Source organism: Schistocerca gregaria, chromosome 2 (assembly GCF_023897955.1).
Source record: "Schistocerca gregaria isolate iqSchGreg1 chromosome 2, iqSchGreg1.2, whole genome shotgun sequence".
Taxonomy (NCBI): domain Eukaryota; kingdom Metazoa; phylum Arthropoda; class Insecta; order Orthoptera; family Acrididae; genus Schistocerca; species Schistocerca gregaria.
In genome coordinates, this window is record NC_064921.1 from 349,958,106 (window position 1) to 349,980,528 (window position 22,423).

Here is a 22,423-nt window from a genome sequence, read left to right on the forward strand (position 1 = left end):
CATGTGTGACCCCAAATCATTCCCCTCCCTGGCCACACTGTGGGAGGAACAGAAGGCTACTCCCATCTGTATTAATTGCAGAGAGCACCATCCCCCTTGCTCACTGGACTGTAGGATTCTAGACAAGGAAAGGAACATAATGGAATACTAGATCCTGGACTGACGGACCTACACAGAGGCTAAAAGGAAATTTCAACGACTCCATCCCATGCGCATGCCAACATCTTATGCCGCCACTGTCACTACTGTTACAGCCCCATCTGTTGCACCAATTACAGTCAGCTCTCAGAACCGTAAGACCACACTTGCCCCCTTGATGGTGGGGGGCACTTCCCTCCCTTTTGCTCCCGCACCTCTTACCTTGGGAGCAGAACCCCCCGCCCCCCCCCCCCCCCCCCCCGCCTCCTGCCAACCATCTAACCCACAGAAGCATACGTCTTCTTCGGCTTCTCTCGCTATGAAGGGGTCCCTTGGGTCACTTCTTTCCCAGGTTCCTACCAGTGGCATGTGGTGTCACCGCCAGACACCACACTTGCTAGGTGATAACCTTTAAATCGGCCGCAGTCCGGTAGTATATGTCGGACCCACGTGTCGCCACTATCAGTGATTGCAGACCGAGCGCCGCCACACGGCAGGTCTAGAGAGACTTCCAAGCACTCTCCCCAGTTGTACAGCCGACTTTGCTAGCAATGGTTCACTGACAAAATACGCTCTCATTTGCCGAGACGACAGTTAGCATATACTTCAGCTACGTTATTTGCTACGACATAGCAAGGCGCCAGTATCCGTACTATTGATATTGTGAATCATGTACCATAAAGAGCGACGTTCTCCATTAATGGATTAAAGTTAAGTATTCCACTAGCTATGTCCGTTTTTCTCAATTCTAATTCCCTTGTCATGTTCCAGATCTCATGCCAGCCTGCGTGAGCTAAAACGCGTGCATTTCGGCCTCCTTTACTAACACAGTTGGCTCTCCTGCCAACCACAACATTGGCGACGAGGCAATACCGCGTTCTTTTCTAATTTGCCCTGATTTACTTGTGTAATGGCTTCGCCACAATCTCCAGATGTACTGTCCGAATTTTACCGCTTACAGAATCAGCAGGTGCAGGCCTTACTGGATGCCCTTGGACAGCTCGTCCAGGGTCAACATGCGATGCAAAACGATGTGGCAGCAGACGCTTCGCTGCTAACGCAGCCACAACACGCTGTTGCACCCACTTTTCCACCTTTCGATGCTGCACTGGAAAGCTGGACGGAGTGGTCACGCCAATTTGGATTCCATCTCGCCGCCTACAGAATTCAAGGTAACGAGCGGCAGCCTTTTTTATTATCGTCGGTCGGCGTGACCACGTACCGTGTGATAGTCACATTATTTCCCCGACGCGACGTAGCAACTCTATCCTACAAAGAAATTTTGTCTGCATTAGATGCATATTTCAAAGAATCAGTCAATGTAGTTGCGAAAAGGTATACCTTCTTCCGTACAAAACGCAGTTCAGACTAATCGGGAGTGGGTTGCAACCTTGCAAGGCCTTACTAGGGATTGTGCTTTTGAGTTTCAATGTGGACTCCCTTATTGCACAGAACGTTTCTGATGTTCGTATAAGGGAACAGATTTTGAAACTAGTCAATCCCTCCCTTCAACAAGTGATGGACATATTGGATCGGCAGGACACACTTGAATTTGCTCAGGAATCGTTTGAAACTTCGCCAGCAGTGTGTCAGGTTAACCGGCCCGCCGGGCGAGCTGCACGGAGCAGTAAACAGCCCTCGCGCCCGGCAGCGTCGCTGCCGCCAGGCTCTCAGCCACGTGTGCCGCGCAGGCAAGCGAATGCACTGATCAAATCATGCCCGCGGTGTGCTACTAAACATTGGCGTGAGAATTGCCCGTCACGCCAAGCTATTTGCTATTATTGTAATAAAAAAGGACATATTCAGAGTGTTTGCCAGAAAAATTTCAGATCGGAATCTCAAAACCATTCCAGGCCCTTTGCTTCACACCGGAATCGGAATCGAACCAAGGATACTCCGGCTCGCGAAACTTCGCCCATGGAAATGCATGTAGTTCATTCCACTCCGCCCAGTGCCACTATCTCTAACAGTGACTGTGTTCGTCCCAAAAATAGTGTGCGTTGACATCGCCGGAACTCCCGTCAAGTCGCAAGTGATTCTGTACCAGTGTCAGTTCACGTTGCACGAGACAGTCGCTCTTCTCATCAGCAGGACAATAAACTTTTTGTAGATTTGGACATTAACGGCAAAGTGATACCATTCCAGCTCGTTACCGGAGCTACAGTTTCACTGATCAATCAAGACACTTACAAACTGCTGGGCACACCTCCATTGTGGTTGGTCGGTTGGTTTGTGGGATTAAAGGGACCAGAGTACTATGGTCATCGGGCCCTTGTTCCATAAAAACTAAAACCACCTGAAGAGAATAAAAAACGAACAACAGGAAAGACAGCAGACGAAACAGGACATGAAATACTCTGACAGAGACCAGACAAAACAAATTAAAACACACAGTGTGACGGTGGTTGGCCGACCGTAGAGAAAAAGAGGAAAAGCCAACCACCAAGAACACTTTAAAAACTCAGTTTAAAATCAGAGCCTAAAAGCCAAAATCAACACTAAAAAAACTCAGATTAAAGGATAAAAACCCCCTGCCCGAATAAAACACAAAACCAAATCCACCATGGCAGAGTCATCTGATAAAAGAGCAGAGAGCGTGTCAGGCATTGCGGTATCAGGACAAGCGCCGAGGGCACTTCGAAATTCCCACTCACTGAATGGAACATTGTACAATTCAGGATGGTGAGTGCGAAAAGAAAGACTCCGACGTTCTATCTGCTCCTTAATGGAGCGGAAGCCCAAGGGGTAGTTGGCAGAAGCGGAATTCAGAGCAAAGTGCTCTGCCAAGCGGTTTGCAATGACGTCAGAGTCAGTACAAACTGCTCCATTCAGTGAGAGCGCAGGGACACTGACAGGGGTCTGATAGCCATAGAGGCGGCGAATCTTGGCCCAGACCTGCGATGGAGTGACATGGAGGCCAATGGTGGACACATACCGCTCCCAGCACTCCTGCTTGCGTTGGCGGATAATGCAGCGGGCTCGCGCACGCAGCCGTTTGAAGGCGATAAGGTGTAAGGTGGTCGATTGAGGGATGTCGCTTGTGACGCTGGAGCGCCCGCCGGCGAGCTTTAATCGCTTCAGCGATCTCAGGCGACCACCAAGGCACAGTCTGCCGCCGAAGGGACCCAGAAGAACGGGGAATGGCAGATTCGGCGGCAGTAACGATGCCAGTGGTGACTGATTGAACCACTGCATCAATGGCATCGTTAGAGAGAGGCTCAATAGCGGCAGTGGAGGAGAACAAGTCCCAGTCAGCCTGATTCATAGCCCATCTGCTAGGGCGCCCAGAAGACTGACGCTGTGGCAGTGACAGAAAGATCGAAAAGTGGTCACTACCACACAGGTCGTCATGCACTCTCCATTGGACAGAGGGTAAGAGGCTAGGGCCACAGATGGAAAGGTCAATGGCGGAGTATGTGCCATGCGCCACACTGAAGTGTGTGAAGGCACCATCATTTAAGATCGAGCTGCGCCAATAAATGCTCAACGATGGCGCCTCGACCTGGTGCCACTGACCCACCCCACAGATGGTTATGGGCGTTAAAGTCGCCCAGTAACAGGAACGGTGGAGGCAATTGAGCTATCAGAGCAGCCAGGACATGATGCGCGACATCACCATCCGGTGGAAGGTAAAGACTGCAGACGGTAACAGCTTGTGGTGTCCACACCCGAACAGCGACAGCCTCTAAATGTGTGTGGAGAGGTACAGACTCGCTGTGAAGAGAGTTCAGGACATAGATGCAGACGCCACCAGACACCCTTTCATAAGCTGCCCGGTTCTTATAATAACCCCGATAGCCACGGAGGGCAGGGGTTCGCATTGCCGGAAACCAAGATTCCTGCAGAGCAATGCAGAGGAAACGGTGAAGGCTGATAAGTTGGCGGAGCTGAGCTAGATGGTAGAAGAAACCACTGCAGTTCCACTGGAGGATGGTGTTGTCCATGGCTGAGAAAGGCTTGACGGGACTGGGAAGGGAGATTACGCTGCTGGGTCACCTGCTGCCTCCGATTTAGCACCTGTGGTAGTGCTTTCCATGGCGTCTGATGGACCGGCGAGATCGAGGTCCTCAGCGGACGCCAGAATCTCCACCGCATCCTCAGACGCAGAGCTGGAAGGTTGCGGTGGGATGGCTGCCACCGCGAGTTCCTTGGGCTGAGAGCTCTTCTTGGGTTTCTCACGCCATTCCTTGGGTCGCACCGGCTGGGAGGGCTTCACCGATTCAATCTCCGGGACGGAGGAGGATCATGAAGCCCTAAGACCAGCTGATTGCGGGCACTTACGCCATTGTCGGTCGTCAGGCTTCTCGCTGGCGGAAACCTGGGAAGGGAGGGACCCAAGGGGCCCCTCCCGAGCGCGAGTTGGAGCGAGTTGGACACTTCTCTGGCTTAGAAGTGGGGACGGACGCCACTGACGGGTGGGATGGTGTTGCTCCTGAGGTAGGTGGCGCAGGAGCAACCCAGTGGGTAGAGCCCCCCACTGGGGAGGGGACAGGAGGAGTTTTACTACTCATCGATCCGGCCACTATTGGAGAAACAGACGGGGCTAGCACAGGTGTTGTAGCAGCAGCGTAGGAAGATATCATTCTCAAAGGATGGAGTCGGTCGTATTTCCTCTTGGCCTCAGTATAGGTTAGTCTGCTCAGGGTCTTGTATTCCATGATTTTACGCTCTTTCTGGAAAATTCGGCAGTCTGGCGAGCAAGGTGAATGGTGCTCCCCACAGTTCACACAGATGGGAGGCGGGGCACATGGAGTATTGGGATGTGATGGCCGTCCGCAATCTCGACATGTGAGGCTGGAAGTGCAGCGAGAAGATATATGGCCGAACTTCCAGCACTTAAAGCACCGCATCGAGGGAGGGATATAGGGCTTAACGTCACATCGGTAGACCATCACCTTGACCTTTTCTGGTAATGTATCCCCTTCGAAGGCCAAGATGAAGGCACCGGTAGCAATCTGATTTTCCTTCACACCCCGATGAACTTGCCGGACGAAATGTACACCTCGGCGCTCTAAATTGGCGCGCAGCTCTTCATCAGACTGCAAAAGAAGATCCCTATGGTAAATAACTCCCTGGACCATATTTAAACTCTTATGGGGTGTGATCGTAACGGCAACATCCCCCAACTTCTCACAAGCGAGTAACCGTCGTGACTGGGAAGAGGATGCCGTTTGTATCAGGACTGACCCAGAGCGCATTTTGACAAGCCCTCCACCTCCCCAAACTTGTCCTCTAAATGCTTGACGAAGAATTGAGGCTTTGTGGAGAGCAAAGACTCCCCATCAGCCCTCATACAAACTAAGAAGCGGGGCGAATAACTGCTACTGCCATCCTGAGACTTACGTTCCTTCCACACTGTGGCCAGGGAGGGAAACGTTTTCGGATCGTACTTCTGAGCGTTAAACTGAGCCCAAGAACGCTTAGAGACTGCTGGCGGCTGGCCACCAGCGAGAGACGATGTACCACGCTTCATTGCGGGTCATCCGCCCTGATGCCACCTACTCCGACCAAGGGCCCTCCCCACAGGCGCCACCCAGCCACGGCAAGAGCCACCTGGCAGGATGGCCGTTGCTGGGAGTCCCGATACCCCAGGAGGATAGGCATCTACTCCTTCTCATACGTGGGGAGTTAACGGCGCAGGCATCAGTAGAGCGATCCCTGTGTTGTCAGGGGGCTACAATCAATAGGGTACATGGCGGCCCCACCACAACAGACTGGCTACCATGCTGGATGTTAGGTATCATGTGGTCCATGGTCGCCGTCGGTGCAGAAAGAGGCACTGCACAGTGCAAGGTGTAATCTGCACGCAGAAACTGAGTCATGCCCAAGAGATGGAGAGCGGAGAGGACTGCAGTTCAACGGTGTATAAGCAGGCGAAAGGTCTGATCGCAAGATGGACACAATGCACCAAGTAAGGCGCCCTTCCCCAATCGGCTCGCTCTTCGGAAAATTTTGAGAGATGGAGGTCAAACCTAACAGGGGACCATCATATAAGGCCAAAAAGTTTGAGACTCCTTTTAGTCTCCTCTTACAACAGGCAGGAATACAGCGAGCCTATTCTAACCCCCGAACCCGCAGGGGGCACCTCCGTTGTGTGCCGCAAATGCTACGTTAAATAGCTATTCCGGTCAAAACATCCCTGTGTTAGGACAGTGCAGCCTTCTTGCAACATACAAAGGACAAACAAAACTTGTGTCATTTTACGTCCTTCGTTCTTCTTCTGCAGTGAACTTGTTTGGTTTCGATTTATTTCAGTTGTTTAACTTGTCTATAGTAAATAAGGTCCTATCAGTGAACCAGACTGTGCCTTCAGACAGTGTTTCTCGTCTATGTGAAGAATTTGCAGACATTTTTGCAATGGGCCTCGGTTGCGCTACGAACTATAAAGCACATTTGGAACTCAAAGTAAACGCGCAACGGAAATTTTTCAGAGCGCGCAATGTTCCCCACGCATTGCGTGATGAGGTCACAAAAACATTACACGATTTGGAATCACAAGGTGTAATTGAACGTGTGCAGGCTTCTCTCTGGGCATCACCCTTAGTAATTTTGCCGAAACCTTCCGGAAAGTTGAGACTTTGTGTAGACTTCAAGGCAACAGTGAATCCACAACTAGTGATTGCAACTTTTCCTTTGCCACGCCCGGAAGATCTTTTTGACAAACTGTGCCCGGGTAAATATTTTTCGAAGTTGGACCTAGCAGATGCGTACTTGCAACTACCGGTGGACGAAGAATCCCAACGCGTTTTGGTGGTTAACACGCATCTTGGTTTGTATCGATTCAAACTATTGCCATTCAAGTGTGCATCAACTCCTGCATTGTTTCAGCAATATCTACAAACTGTTTGTGCATCGGTCCCTACTGCAGCAAATTATCTGGCCGATATTGTGATCTCCGGAAAGACGGAAGAAGAACATTTGGCCAATCTCAGAACATTATTTCAGGTCTTGCGACAAAATGGTCTTTGCTTGCGAAAGGACAAATGTGTGTTTTTTGCTCGAGACTTACCATACCTGGGACATGTAATCAATTCCCAAGTCCCACACACATTCGTGCCTTTCAAGACTTGCCTTCGCCGCAGAATTTGAAGCAGCTACAGAGTGCGCTGGGAAAAATCCACTATTATCATAAATATATTCCACACGCCTCTTCCATTTCAGCTCTGCTTCATCGCTTACGCCGTAAAGGTGTTCCATTCGTCTGGACGACAGAATATGAATGCGCCTTTCGCCAGTTGAAATCGGTGTTGCTTTCCAATACTTGCCTTACACCATTCGATCCCCGGAAGCCTCTTTTGTTGATGGTGGATGCATCGGATTTCGGGATCGGTGCTGTGCTTGCGCACAAAGATGGATCGCATGACCGCCTGATTGCCTTTGCGTCCAAATTGATCTCGTCTGCGCAAAGAAATTATTCACAGGTCGAGAAAGAAGCATTGGCTCACGTATTTGGTGTTACAAAGTTTCAAGATTTCTTGTATGGTCGTCACTTTACCACAATCACAGACCACAAACCTTTGACATCGCTTTTTCATCTGACCAAGTCTGTACCTCCATGTACAGCACAGGAATTCACTCACTGGTCTATTTTATTTTCGCAGTACCGCTACAATATCTTGTATCGGTCCACTGCTAAGCATGGAAATGCCGATGCGTTGCCTCGCTTGCCTGTTGCTGAGGATAGGACATTCGATTCCTCTGAACTTGCTTGCATGTTCATTGATGCGGAATCCGATGACGTGGTTGAATCGTTTCCGATTGATTTTCGTCGTGTAGCTACAGCCACAGCTGCCGACCCTGTCCTTGCTCCCGTTCTGCATTTTGTTGCTACGTAATGGCCCTTGTCAAAGTCACGGATCGGGGACCCGTTGGCTCGCCAACTTTTTCCTCACAAGGAGAGACTTTTTGTATGACGTGGTGTTTTGCTGTTGCGTTCTGATAATGATCAGTCCAGGGCTGTGGTACCACGTTCGTTACAGTCCTCTGTCTTACAGCTTCTCCACCAAGGACATTGGGGTATAGTGAGAACGAAAAAACTTGCTTGTCAGCACTGTACTTGGTTCGGAATCGATGCCGCGATTACGAATATGTGCTCTTCTTGCATGGTGTGTGCTGAACAACAATCAGCACCACTGCGGAAATTCTTTGGATGGCCAAAAGGCACTTCCCCTTGGCAGCGCTTACACATCGATTTTGCTGGTCCATTCTGGAATTATCGATGGTTGGTTGTGGTAGATTCATTCAGTAATTTTCCTTTTGTTGTCCGGATGTCTTCCACGACGTCATCTGCCACCATCCAAGCGTTATCTGCCACCATCCAAGCGTTATGTGCTATCTTTTGCATTGAAGGTCTTCCACAGAATATTGTTTCCGACAATGGCCCACAATTCATGTCCGCAGAATTTCAGTCATTCTGCAAGGCCAATGGTATTCAACATCTGACGTCCGCGCCATTTTTGTCACAGTCAAACGGTGCCGCTGAACGATTGGTGAGGACTTTCAAGTCACAGATATTGAAGTTGAAAGAGTCGCATTCTCGGGAGGACACGTTATTGCTCTTTTTGTCCTTGTATCGCTCTCAGCCCCAAGATGGTCGCTCGCCGGCTGAGTTGCTCCACAGTCGTCATAATCGGACCTTGATGTCTTTGCTACATCCACCGCAGCTGGTTCCTGTGCCACGGCAGACACCTGCTTTTGCTCCAGACGACGTTGTCTACTATCGCCACTATCGAGGTTCACGGCGTTGGTTCGAAGGGCGCATTCTTCGCTGCCTCGGGCGCACTATGTATCTGGTTTTGGGGGCCTCTAGTGAGGTGCGTCGGCATCTCAATCAGCTGCGCCTCTGTTGTCGCACAGGATCTGCCACTCGCCATCTGCTTTCAGCGACGGTGCCGTCCGGTCAGCGCCCCGGGGACCCATCTACTGGCTTGCCTCAGCCCCAGGTGTTGCTGACACCGCCTTCCATTTTGCCCTATGGCGACGCGCCGCCACCGCCTGTTCTCCCACCGGCGACGCCCGCAGTGGATGCGTCACTGCAACCGCCGGGCGCCTCCCTGGGTCATGCGCAGCCTTTCGCTTCCAGTGACCAGTTGTCCTCCGACATGGAACTCTTGCCCGCTCCGGACCATGTGTCGTCTTCGCCCATCAGGTGCCCTGGCCCGATGGAGGTCGACCCTTTGGCCCCTCCTGTCTCTCTACGGGCGCATACACCGCATGTTGACGTGCACCCTGGAGCAGGTTTCCAGGCGTTTCCTAGCTCCTCGCGGTCCGAAGGGCAGGGTGCGGGTGGCACAGCCTCGCCTGTTGTTAGGCTCCCCACCTCGCCGCATACATCAACATGCGGTCCTCCCCACGGTGGGCGGAAGCATTATGCCACAGCCGTACGCCGATTTGCGGGGGAGGAATGTGATGTCACCGCTAGACACCACACTTGCTAGGTGGTAACCTTTAAATTGGCCACAGTCCGGTAGTATACATCGGACCTGCGTGTCGCCACTATCAGTGATTGCAGACCGAGCGCCACCACACGGCAGGTCTAGAGAGACTTCTTAGTACTCGCCCCAGTTTTACAGCCGACTTTGCTAGCGATGGTTCACTGACTTCTACGCTCTCATTTGCCGAGACGATAGTTAGCATAGCCTTCAGCTACGTTATTTGCTACAACCTAGCAAGGCGCCAGTATCCGTACTATTGATATTGTGAATCATGTACCATAAAGAGCGACGTTCTCCATTAATGGATTAAAGTTAAGTATTCCACCAGCTATGTCCGTTTTTCTCAATTCTAATTCCCATGTCATGTTCCAGACCTCACGCCAGCCTGCGTGAGCTAAAACGCGTGCATTTCGGCCTCCTTTACTAACACGGTTGGCTCTCCTGCCAACCACAACATGGCAAACCAGACACCCGCCAGTGGCTGAAGACGCCCCAGATAGCTGGTCATAGGGCTTCGCAGTCCTCTTCAGTCCCGGAGACTGAATCAAAGAAGCCCTCCCAGCTAAAGCCATCTAAGGAACAGTGCGAGAAATCGAGAAAGGCCCCTAAGACAAAGGAAATTGCGGTGGCATCCACTGAGGACCTAGATTTCCCTGGTCCCTCAGACACAATGGACGTCGCTCCCATCAGTATTCAATCTGTGGCAGCGGATGAACCAGTGGCGTGATCTGCCGCCTCGGTCCCTTCATGCCTCTTTCGGCCATGGACAATGTCATTTTACAGTGGACTTGCAGTGTTTTTTCCACCTTGCTGAGCTCATACAAGTTCTCAGACTTCACCCTTTCCTCTGCATTGCTCTTCAGGAAACTTTGTTTCTGGCAATGTGAACCCCCGCCCTCTGTGGCTATCGGGGTTATTATAAGAACCGAGCAGCTTATGAGAAGGTATCTGGTGGCATCTGCATCTAGGCCCTTCACTCTTTTTACAGCGAGTCTGTCCCTCTACAAACACCTTTAGAGGCTGTCGCTGTTTGGGTATGGATGCCTCAGGTTGCTACTGTCTGCAGTATCTAGCTTCCACTGAATGGTAATATCCCATAGCATGTCTTGGCTGGACTGATAGCCCAATTGCTGCCACATTTTCTATTACTGGGCGACTTTAACGCCCATAACTCTCTGTGGGGTAGATCAGTGTCAACAGGCCGAGGCACTGTCATTGAGCAAGTGTTGGCACAGCTCAACCTTTTTCTTTCAAATAATGGTGCCTTCACACATTTCAGTGTGGCGCATGACACGTACTCAGCCATCGACCTTTCGATCTGCAGCCCTAGCCTATTACCATCTGTCCAATGGAGTGTGCATGACGACTTGTGCAGTAGTGACCACTTTCCGATCTTTCTGTCACTGCCACAGCGTCACTCTTCTGGGCGACCCTGCAGATGGGGTATGAATAAGGCTGATTGGGACTCGTTCACGTCCATTGCTGCTATTGAGCCTCTTTCTAATGACGCCATTGATGTGATGGTTCACTCGATCACCACTAGCATCCTTACTGCCGCAGACTCTGCAATTCCTTGTTCTTCCGGGTCCCCTCGGTGGAGGACTGTGTCTTAGTCGTCACCCGAGACTGCTGAGGCGATTAGAGATCGTAGGTGTGCCCTCCAGCATCATAAGCAGCATCCATCATTGGAACACCTCATCACCTTTAAACTGCCCCATGCGCGAGCCCGCCGCCTCATTTGCCAATGCAAGCAGGAGTGCTGGGAAAGGTAGGTCTCCACAATTGGCATCTGTACCTCTCCATCACAGGTTTGGGCCAATATTCGGCGACTCTATGGCTACTGGACACCTGTCAGTGTACTTGGGCTTTCGCTGAATGGAACAGTCTGTACTGACTCTGATACAATTGCAAACCGCTTAGCGGAGCATTTTGCTCAGAGTTCCGCTTCTACGAATTACCAACTGGCCTCTCGCTCCCTGAAAGAGCGGTTGGAACATTGGAGCCTTTTGTTCCACAGGCACTACGCTGAATCGTACAATGCTCTGTTCAGTGAGTGCAAATTCCATAGTACCCTAGCTGCTTGCCCTGTTATGGCTCCCGGGCCACATCGCATCCACTGTTAGATTCTCAAACATCTCTTGGCCAGTGACACCAGCTTGACCTTTTCAACCGTATCTGGGTTGAGGGTGAGTTCCCATCTCAATGGTGGGAAAGCATCGTAATGCCCATGTTGAAACCTCAAAAGAACCCACTGGAGGTTTATAGCTACCTCCCCAATGTTCTTTGCAAGTTGCTCAAACGCATGGTGAGCCAGAGGTTGAGTTGGCTACTTGAGTCCTGGGGCCTTCTGGCTTCATCTCAGGGTGGGTTTCATAAGGGCTGCTCTGCCACTGATAATCTGGTCTGCCTGGAGTCTGCCATCCATACAGCCTTTGCCCGCCATCAGCATCTGGTTGCCATCTTTTTTGACATACGGAAGATGTACGATACGACATGGTGACATCACATCGTCACCATGCTTCACGGGTGGGGTCTTTAGGGGCCACTCCCAGTTTTTATACAAAATTTTCTGTCACTTTGTTCCTTCCATGTGTAAGTTGTGGCCTCCCATAGTTCCTCTTGAGTTCAGGTGCATGGAGTCCCGCAAGGATCTGTCTTGAGTGTCTGCCTCTTTTTAATTGTAATTAATGGGCTCGCTGCAGTGGTGGGAATGTTTGTCTCAGCTGCCTTGTATGCTGATGATTTCTGACTATACTATAGCTCCGCTGGCATTGCAGCTGCTGAACAGCAGCTGCAGGGTGCCATCCACAAGGCACAGTCTTGGGCTGTAGCGCATGGCTTCCAGTTTTCATCTGCCAAGACTTGTGTTATGCATTTCTGCCAGCGTCACACTGTTCACCATGAGCCATGCTTTATCTTGATGGCGAATCTCTTGCTGTGGTAGAGACACATTGGTTTTTGGGATTGGTTTTTGATACCCAGTTGACTTGGCTCCCTCATATTTGGCAGCTTAAACAAACGTTCTGGCGGCATCTTTACACTCTTCTTTGCTTGAGTCACACTAGCTGGGATGCCGATCAGTCTACCATTCAATGACTGTATCAGGCATTAATTCAGTCCTGTCTAGATTTTGGGAGCCTGGCTTATGGTTCGGCATCACTTCGGCATCACCTTCTGCATTGCGGTTGCTTGACCCCATCCTTCAGACCAGGATCCGACTAGCTATTGGAGCTTTCCACACAAGCCCTGTCAACAGCATACTTGTGGAGGCTGGTGTTCCTCCGTTGCAGATCCGGCGCCAGCGATTATTGGCTGCTTATGCTGCACACGTTTGTAACTTGCCCGGGCATCCCAATTACCGTCTCTTGTTCCCCAATTCGGTCGTCTATCTGCCAGAACAGTGGCCCCGGTCAGGGTGTATGATCGCGATTTGTGTCCAGGCTCTTCTCTCTGGGCTTGAGTTTTTTCCCTCTCCCACCTGTTTTCCAGGCCCATATGCGTCTACCCCCATGGTGTGTGCCCCGCCCATACCTTCGGCTCGATTTAGCACAGGGCCCGAAGGACTCAATCCCTCCTGAGGCCCTCTGCCGCTGCTTTCTTTCACTCCTTGCCATGTTTCAAGGCTCTGACATTGTCTATACCGACGGTGCAATGGTTGCTGGTCATTTTGGGTATGTTCTTACTCTAGGGTATCATTCTGAACAACAGTCATTGCCGGCTGGCTCCAGTGTTTTCACTACCGAGCTGCTAGCCATCTCTTGCGCCGTATAGTATATCCGCACCTGCTCAGGTGAGTCCTTTGTTATCTGAAGTGGCACTCTGAGCAGTTTATGAGCTATCAACCAGTGTTTTCCTCACTCTCATCTGGTAATGGCTATCCAGAAGTCCCTCGATACTCTTGCCCATTGCAGCCGCTCCATGATCTTTGTGTGGACCCTGGGTCATGTTGGCATCCTGGGAAATGGTCGTGTTGACACGCTGGCCAAACAGGCTGTCAGTGCACCAGCCCTGGAGATTGGCATTTCGGAGTGTGATCTCCAGTCAGTTTAGTGGTAGAAGATCCTTGGTACCTGGGGTGATGAATGGTGCACCCTGCCTTCACCCAACAAACTTCAGGTCGTCAAGGAGACTACCTGTGTGTGGCACTCCTCCTTGCAGGCCTCTCACAAGGACTCACTTGTTCTCATTTGGCTATGTGTTTTGTGTTGAGCCTGGCCTTTGGCCTATGGTTTTAGATTGTGGTTTTTAGTGTGTTTCTTGGTGGTTGGCTTTTTCTTTTTTGTTTCCATGGTCAGCTAACCACTGTCACACCCTGTGTGCTTTTAATTCCGCTTATCTGGTCTTTGTGTCTCTCTTATTCTGTGTCGTCCTTTGTCATCTCTTCATCTCTGTTGCTTGTTTTTAATTCCTTGTAGGATTTTTGGTCGTGGAACAAGGGATGGATGGCCTTTGAATTTTGGTCCCTTCAATCCCCCCCACTCCCAAACCAAGCAACCAAACAATGGAGCTGGCATTCCGGAATAACAGCTCCATCAACGTAAACCAAGATCAAAAACCTAATGTGTAACAGAATTGAGACAACGAGGTTTAGCAAGATCAATAAAATGATGCAAAGAAGTCATGACTGACTGCAGAGCTGCTGCATTTCTGGCTTTAAAGGGCAGCTGCAGGTGCTGACAGGCCCGTATGGTGAGGGTGTCTTCACAGTGTTACTTGCAACAGCAATACCAGCACTTGCAGATGTAAGCAGTGGTGTCTAGTGGCTGTCACTGAGTTCCGTATCTTCCAGTGGGCATTAAAACTTGCCGGGCCAGGCTTCCAGAGATAGATAATCACATAAACATAAATAAAACTTGTATGAACTTCCACATAAGGCCATTTTACCCATGAAATAGCCTTCTGCATCCTTGCGCCATCTAGGAGGATCCTAAAGTTCTCTGTTCTGTTGCAATTCTATAGAATTCAGTCTACCTTACTTCAGAACCTACAAAGTCTCTAGTTCATGTCATCCACAACTCACAACCAGGCAGTCAGACTCACTTCTTAGAACAGTGAAGAAGGAAGGAAGATTAGTGTTTAATGTCCTGTTGACACCACACATTAGAGATGGAATATGAGCTTAGATAGGGAAGGATGGGGAAGAAAAGAGGGCTGTGCCCCTTTCAGAGGAACAATCCTGGCATTAGCCTAAAGCAATTTAGGGAAATCATGGAAAAACTATATCTGGATGGCCAGACTGGGATTTGAAGAGTTGCCCTCCTAAATGCATGTCCAGTGCATTAACCACTGCACCATCTCGCTTGGTCTTAGGAGGATTAGACTGCATGTTTGAAATTCTGTGAGTGAGGCTAGTCTTCTTAACTTTCTGTGCCATTTGCTGGATTGATACAAATACAACTTTAGATATCAGATGACAAGCATAGTTTGTTCAAAACTGCACCTGGGTGCACCATTCTCTCAATGGCTGCCAGAACAGCCCCTTCAACACGTGGAAAGGGCCCTCACTCCCCCACCCTGGCATCACCTACACCTAGAGTGCACAGGGTGGCCCTCCTAATCTATTTTTGCTGTTTAACAAGTGATATAATTATTCACCATACACTGAATGTGTTAACGATGCACCTGCCTTCCCTGACAGGTGGCACAGCAGGAGAAGTTTGTTGACTTGGCTCAATTTCAGTTTCTGTGGGAGACAGTCATGTTATTTTGTCCCCACTGTTTGCCACTGAATCCTCAGTCAACACAACACTATCACGAATCAGTTTTGATTGAATTTCTGAAATTTACCTGGAAATCTCACTACCTGGTGCTTGGATATAAATGTTCTCCACAAACATTGATTCTTATATTGGTTGAACTTAACATTGTAGATTTAATTTTTCCCTTTCATATATAACATTCATGTACATCTAGAAAACAACACAATTTTGGTTGTAGAGTGATTAATAGACTATGAAGTTACATGTTTTACAGGCTGTTGAATCAGTACAACATTTAGGTAGCATTTTAATTTTCACTCCTCCTTTTTAATAATGTATTTCAACCATGATATTCAACACATATTCTTGTAGGATATAGTGCAAACGAAACAGTACTTACACAGTTGGCACATATTCAACTGGGAAACGTTTGGTGCTGTAAGTAATAAGCATACAGGTTTTTCCAACCATTCCATCACCCACAGCTGTGATTTTTATAGGCCTGTAGTGATTAATGGCAGGGTTTCCTTGGCCACCTGCCTGATGATGCTGGGATGAAGGTGACTCCCCATTCTGATAGGCTGGTCCTGCCCGCCGAGATGTCATTGCACACCCCTGAAAATTGAAAAGATTATTGTAAAATCAAAGTTTTGTAAAAATAAAAAAAATCTATGTTTATTCAATTTCTAAACATGGTTCAAAGGGCTAGATTGACTGCCAATAAAGAAAAAAAAAATTAGAACACATAAGCCCTCAGTCACAAATATTAAGTCAAAATTGACCAGGTTTCGACGCTACTATGAGCGTCGTCTTCAAAATTAAACTAACTGTTCTAAAGCATAATAGGTATATAAGACATTAATAAACTAAAGTGTGTACTGACTGGAAAGAGATGCAGTACTTACAAGGCCCATTCCAAAAAAATCTAAGCCGGAAAGGCGACGTCATGAAAAGTTGTAAATAAGATAAGATGGCGAGCCGCTAAGGGGTGCTCATACCTGAGTGAACACGGGTTGCCATCTTCTCTTATTTACAACTTTTCATGACGTCGCCTTTCCAGCTTAGATTTTTTTTTAGAATGTGACTTGTAAGTACTGCATCTCTTTCCAGTCAGTACACACTTTAGTTTATTAATGTCTTATATAACTATTATGTTTTAGAACAGTTAGTTTAATTTTGAAGACGATGCTCATAGTAGCATTGCAACCTGGTCAATTTTGACTTAATATTTGTGACCGAGGGCTTATTTGTTCTAATATAATTCTGAGACAGTAACTGAACCTTAGCATCTATGTTCAAAGTTTTACAAAGAAAAAATGTATGTCTGAATGATATTTCTGCCATTTGCCTCTACAACATTCTTTATTTTATATTAACATCATGATTTCAGCCTTAAGCCATTATAAAGTACAACAATGTTGTGGATAATTGGACTTTGTTAAGTCATTGTCAAGATCTATTGAATTGGGAGTCCGGAAGTACAGTTATGCCCAACATCGTTATAATATAAAATAAAATAGGTTGTAAAGCTAGAAGGGAGAAATATTGTTCAAACATTATTACATGACTGTGCCCCAGAAATATGAGAAGATTGTTGTGAAAAGATTAATTTGAGTGTACTAAATTTCAGATATGTCCTGGAATAAAGAAGATCATCACCATAAGCTTTCCTATATATCCCTTTCTTGTCTGTCACTAAACAATGCCTGCCTCCAGCTCTTGTCCATGTGGGTCAAATCAGTGTTAAAAGAATCAGGTGCAAGACCTTGCCATTATATCAATGCAACACATCCTATTGCAGTCCTATCACTGATCCATCTTATCCCATTAGAAGCAGGATTACATGTCAAAGCAGCTATCTCATATACCAATTATATGGGAACTACCGTGTTAGTTGTCACTAACTAAGGGTTGGAACTGATCAGCAGTGAAGGCCAAAAGATATATATTCTTGCTGAAAAACTTGAATGAACATGATTGTTTTTCACCTGCATACTTTATTCATGGCATTTACTACTGCCGTCGTGTGTCTACAGACACATTGCAAGAGTCAGATCAATGCATTAAAAAAATCCGTATTTACAGAACTAAGAGAATCAACAGTATATTTCACCACTGCATCTTAACAGGCACAAGCTTACCAACAAAGCAAGTGATAGAGAAGAATAGTGGGAAAAAATAAAGCTCAATAAATAAAAATGAGATTGTGAGAGATGAGTAAAGCAATGGAGAAAGAAATATATCACCACTTAAATCTCATTCTGCAAAGATAAGCATAATTGGAAGGGGATTCTAAGTGACAAAATTAATGTGTATTGTCTTCAAGAACAGTATGATCATGTATGAGTTTAGCCTTGCATTCCACAACTTTGAAAATTAAAGAGCATATTCCTTACAGATTTCACTAACTTTTGATGAAGTAAACAAACTGTCCATCTTATGAGGGAATACTATTCCATTTTATCCATTTGAATGAAACATTTACAACAAAACTAGTTCAGAAGCTTGTATGAACAAAACTATTTTGCAAATCAAACTGAGCATTGCCTGAAATTACGGTGCCATGCTTATGAACATAACAAAGATAAAGTTTCATTGATGTAACCACCATATCTCTGTCATGTTAAGATGGTTTCACTTGGCTGTTATTTGAAAGCCTCAGGAATGGTATCTTTCAACAAAACCTAAAAACCTTAATGTTGCTGCTTAAGTGAGGTCCAAACAAGTTCAATTCAAGGACAAAATGTTAACACTACATGGTGGAACCTAGGTACTTTAGGGCTACATCTTATAACAATGCAGTCATTAGAGCGAATACTATAAGGTTTGCTGCCATTATCTTTCAATTCGAATTTTTTATGGCTTTGCACTGTCGTACAAGAAGATTACTGTTAAAGATTATGTATGATGATGCTAATTTGTAATTGGTGCAGGAAGATTTTTGGATCATTGCACAGTAGCTTAACATTTTTATGTTCTGCTGAATGTCAGTTTGATGTGCAATTGAATGTAAAGCCACTGCCTGGACAGCAAAGTTTTTGCCAAAGAAACAAGGCCCTTGTGCTCTTTTTGAAATTTGCTATTGAGACCATATGGTTGAAAATGGACTGCGTTCTTGATGATAATGCAACAGTTACATTAATGATGTACGATTTACTGAATTTTCATCCCTCTGTGATCTTTGCTGCCTGATTTGCACATTCTAGGCAATACTGGTAGCCCATTAGGCAACAATGGAGAGGTTTGAGAATTAGCATATTCTCCAATTGAATATTGTAAAGATGCAATAGTACAGGGGCAATCATCCTTAACCAGTACATGAATTGGTCCAGTTTACAGTGACATTTGGGATTCATGGACCACTGCTGTCATTCCTGTAGTTGACATACTCCTGATGAAAAATGAACACCATTCTCTTACTGTGGCGTATGGCTTAAGGGAAGGCTCAAGTGGTTCAAATGGCTCTGAGCACTATGGGCTTAACATCTGAGGTCATCAGTCCCCTAGAACTTAGAACTACTTAAACCTCACTAACCTAAGGACATCATACACATCCTGCCCGAGGCAGGATTCGAACCTTTTGACCATAGCAGTCGTGCAGTTCTGGACTGAAGCGCCTAGAACTGCTTGGCCACTGCGTCTGGCTAAGGGAAAGGAGGTTTAAATTTAACCTTCTGTCAATGAAAACATAACTGGAGATGAGACATAATGACTTGCAGTATTTGTCGTCTATTGTAAACTCTAATGTTGTGGGATTCCTTTGATGATTAAAATATCTCTTCATCTACACCGTTTCTCTCTGAAGCCATCACTGGGCAACCATCGTTTATGTAATTATTAATTGTTGTTCTTTTCAGGCTCTGTAAATAATGATTTCTTTCACTTAGCAGTCAATATTTTGTCTGTGAGTGACACAAATATGATGAACTGAAACAATGTAGCCTTCAGTAAGCCTAATTACAACTGTCACGTTTCAGATATAGTCCTGAATGAATTATGTAAGTACCTGAAGATGTGATATCAATTCTGAAACACACAGCGTAAACAAATAAATGGTTCCCTGTTCTTTAACAATACCATACTTTGTATTGGGGAAGCCAGTTTGGCATTAGAGATATAAATACACATTGCCTTGTGAAGAGTATCCTACAGCTTCCTTCTGCCAATTAACGTAAGGCAACCACATTTTCTAGACCCAAATTCGGAACACATTAAAAATTTGTGATATTGTAGAAATGTATTAATGAAATGTAATAATGCGAAAAATTGCCGCTGTGTTTTGTCACTGATATATATATTATTCATGTGAGAAAATACCCTTTCAGTAGAAGCATTAGTGCCGGGAAAGCAGACGAGTAGATTTGAGAATTGTTCGTGATTCCGGCTGAAATGAGAAAACTAATAATAAAATATGCCGACGCAAATGGAATAACTTTGGAGAAATAGTTTCATAACTGTTATATCTAGACAAATAGGTGTCTCGAATTACATTTGAAAAAAAATTCGAAACAGAGTTAGAAAATCGTTAGTCCGATAAAGGCGGGAGGGATAGTCACGTTAATGGAGAAATTACATCCTTTCAATTGTGCGATTATTTTCCAATCGTTAATGGGACCGAGCGAGGCAGTGTGGTGGTTAGCGCTTTTCTCGCGTTCTTATCGCTGAAGCAACAAGTTGTCAGTTATATTGGTTTTTTCAACGCCAACTTATCGGCTTGTTAAAACCGCTCAAAATAACAAGTTTCTGAAATAACCAATTTTCGTTTTTTATTCCGATTATTTCCTGTAATAAACGCAAAATTCGAACAAAGACTGAAAAATTTTGACTTCCTCACTTTCAAGATACACAGAACCAAAGTATTAAATAGGCAAATAAAAGAGAACTTGGTCTGTCTACCGCTCGCTGTGTTTCTAGAAAAGCTGTAAGTGGTTGAATCACAAGTATTCTCCTATTGATTCTAATTTTAAAAAATTTAAAAAGCACGCTGCTCACAAATCATGTTGCTTTCGGGGATCATACCGTTACTGGACATTAAGAATAGACAGTGCTAAAGGGTGAAAACAGAGGTTGAAGAAGTGTTTTTCGTGTTAATTTATTCGCTTTGAAGGGCTACAAGCAGAGGCATATTATTTCGATATTGGCAGTAGACCAGCTGCTACTGTTAGGTCTTCAAGACACAGGACTAGGTCGGTGATTTTTTTAAGGTTTACAACACTGTATTGCGCGTCGCACTTCGTTTGCTTCTTATTTATCGCTGTTGTGAAATTTGATTGTTGAGAGTAGGTTTAAGTCCGTTTCTATGAGTGATTTTGACCTGTTTGGGTCTACCACAACCGACTGGTTTGGGTCTGCAAGGCCCAAATAGCAATTGCATATTCTTTTCTCGTAACACAAAAACGATTTTAGTACACGATCAATACGCTGAATCAACCTGTCCATTTCAGGAGAGGGCTAAAATGGATGAGACAGAAGACTAAAAAAAAAATGGTTCAAATGGCTCTGAGCACTATGGGACTTAACATCTGAGGTCATCAGTCCCCTAGAACTTAGAACTACTTAAACCTAACTAAGCTAAGGACATCACACACATCCATGCCCGAGGCAGGATTCGAACCTGCGACCGCAACGGTTGCGCGGTTCCAGTGAAGCACCTAGAGCGGCTCGGCCACTCCGGCCAGCAGAAGACTAAAAGAAATGGATGGTGAAGAATGTGCTGACTCAACTCTTTGGACTATATTGTGAACACGATGCAGAAAGTGGGTATGACAGTGACACAAATTAGAACAAAAATAAATATTTTTTTCGCGAAGACAACCATACTAAATAGATGAAAGACAGTCCTAATCCTCGTGTCTGGGATATTCTCTGATCATCATAAGAATAAACACAAACGCGATTATTGGTCGGAAGCCGTAACATTCATACACTGGTGTTGTTACGCTCTTGGAAGTGGGTCCCACATATGTATTAGATATCTTAGTACTAAATTAAGTGAAATGAAATTTTATGATATTCTGTTGCATGAACAGCCATCAACGTTTTTCGTAATCAAATTTCCGCTCCGTAGTTTTCATTTAAAAAATCGTGTACAGTCACAGTGTCTGCACTGCTATGCTCTGATTGTCGCACTGTCAAGGCTGCGCTCACAGTGACATCGACAAAGGTCGAGACGCCGTTACCCAAGGTTGCCACTGTGCGTCCGATCTCATTCGTCGGTTTTTGACGTGGAGGAGGAGGAGGTTGTATTCCGTGCATGAAGCAGGTTATATTTTAACCTCTGTGCTTGTAGGCAAGTGCTGCAGTGCGTTGTTTGTTATTAAAAAGCTACCGAATGCATGTAAACAAGATATATGTGTCTCGATAAGAACGTGGCGAGTACTATATCACTGTCATCAGTTACTGGAATTACGTGACCAGTCTTATGAATATGAACTGAAGGGGAAAACGCCATTCTACAAAAGTTAAAAATGCTTTAACTTTTTGACCACATTTTTCTTCTCCCACCAACGAGTAGCGTGGGAAGGCGTTACCTTTGAATCGAAACTGCCTTTCTTGATGTGTTTCATGTTTCTACGTGTATGTTAAGAAAATATATAATTTCACCGATACGCCACATTAAGGCTATCTTCCAAACATGTTGTTCCCACCATGTTTTATTGTGCGACAGTGGTAGGATATGAGACTTCCGTGTATAAAGGTATTGGCTATGAGGTTATGAGCACATAATGGTTAAGTTACATGGTGAAAGTAGACACTGTTTCTGTAATACGATAAACACAGAAAATTTGTGTGAGAGTAAGGAAGAATTATTTAATTAATAGAAGATATATCTGTGGTTTTACAGTAGCCTACTGTATTCTAAAAATGGTGAAAATTAATGCAACGATGGCAGGATAATCAGATTCTAGTTCGAGAAACACCAATGCTCACTAAACACTTGCTCAGTGCTCTTTAAACACTTCTCAGTGGATTTGAAACAGGAGGTAACAATGTTTCTGGTGGCAGTATTATTTCAGATTGAGTACAGCTTTCAATAAAGGAAATCATCCATAACTTTTCACAGTGGCTTTTTAGTGCATTTGAACAAAGCATAGCTTCAAAATTCGGTACTGGTGCAGAATAAATTTAACATTTCGTGGTTCAAATGGCTCT

General features: G+C 46.2%; 1 protein-coding gene across 4 annotated transcripts in view; it reads right to left on the reverse strand.

Moving 5' to 3' along the window:
* The window catches only part of LOC126337029 (ras-like GTP-binding protein RhoL), a 350,016-nt gene that overhangs the window by 35,716 nt on the left and 291,877 nt on the right, over nucleotides 1-22,423 (reverse strand). For all 4 annotated transcript variants that reach the window (XM_050001312.1, XM_050001313.1, XM_050001311.1 and 1 more), the window contains one exon: nucleotides 15,672-15,886. In XM_050001312.1, coding sequence (XP_049857269.1) covers nucleotides 15,672-15,877 — 206 coding nt within the window. In that variant the 5' untranslated portion in view covers nucleotides 15,878-15,886. The remainder of the gene's footprint in view (nucleotides 1-15,671; nucleotides 15,887-22,423) is intronic.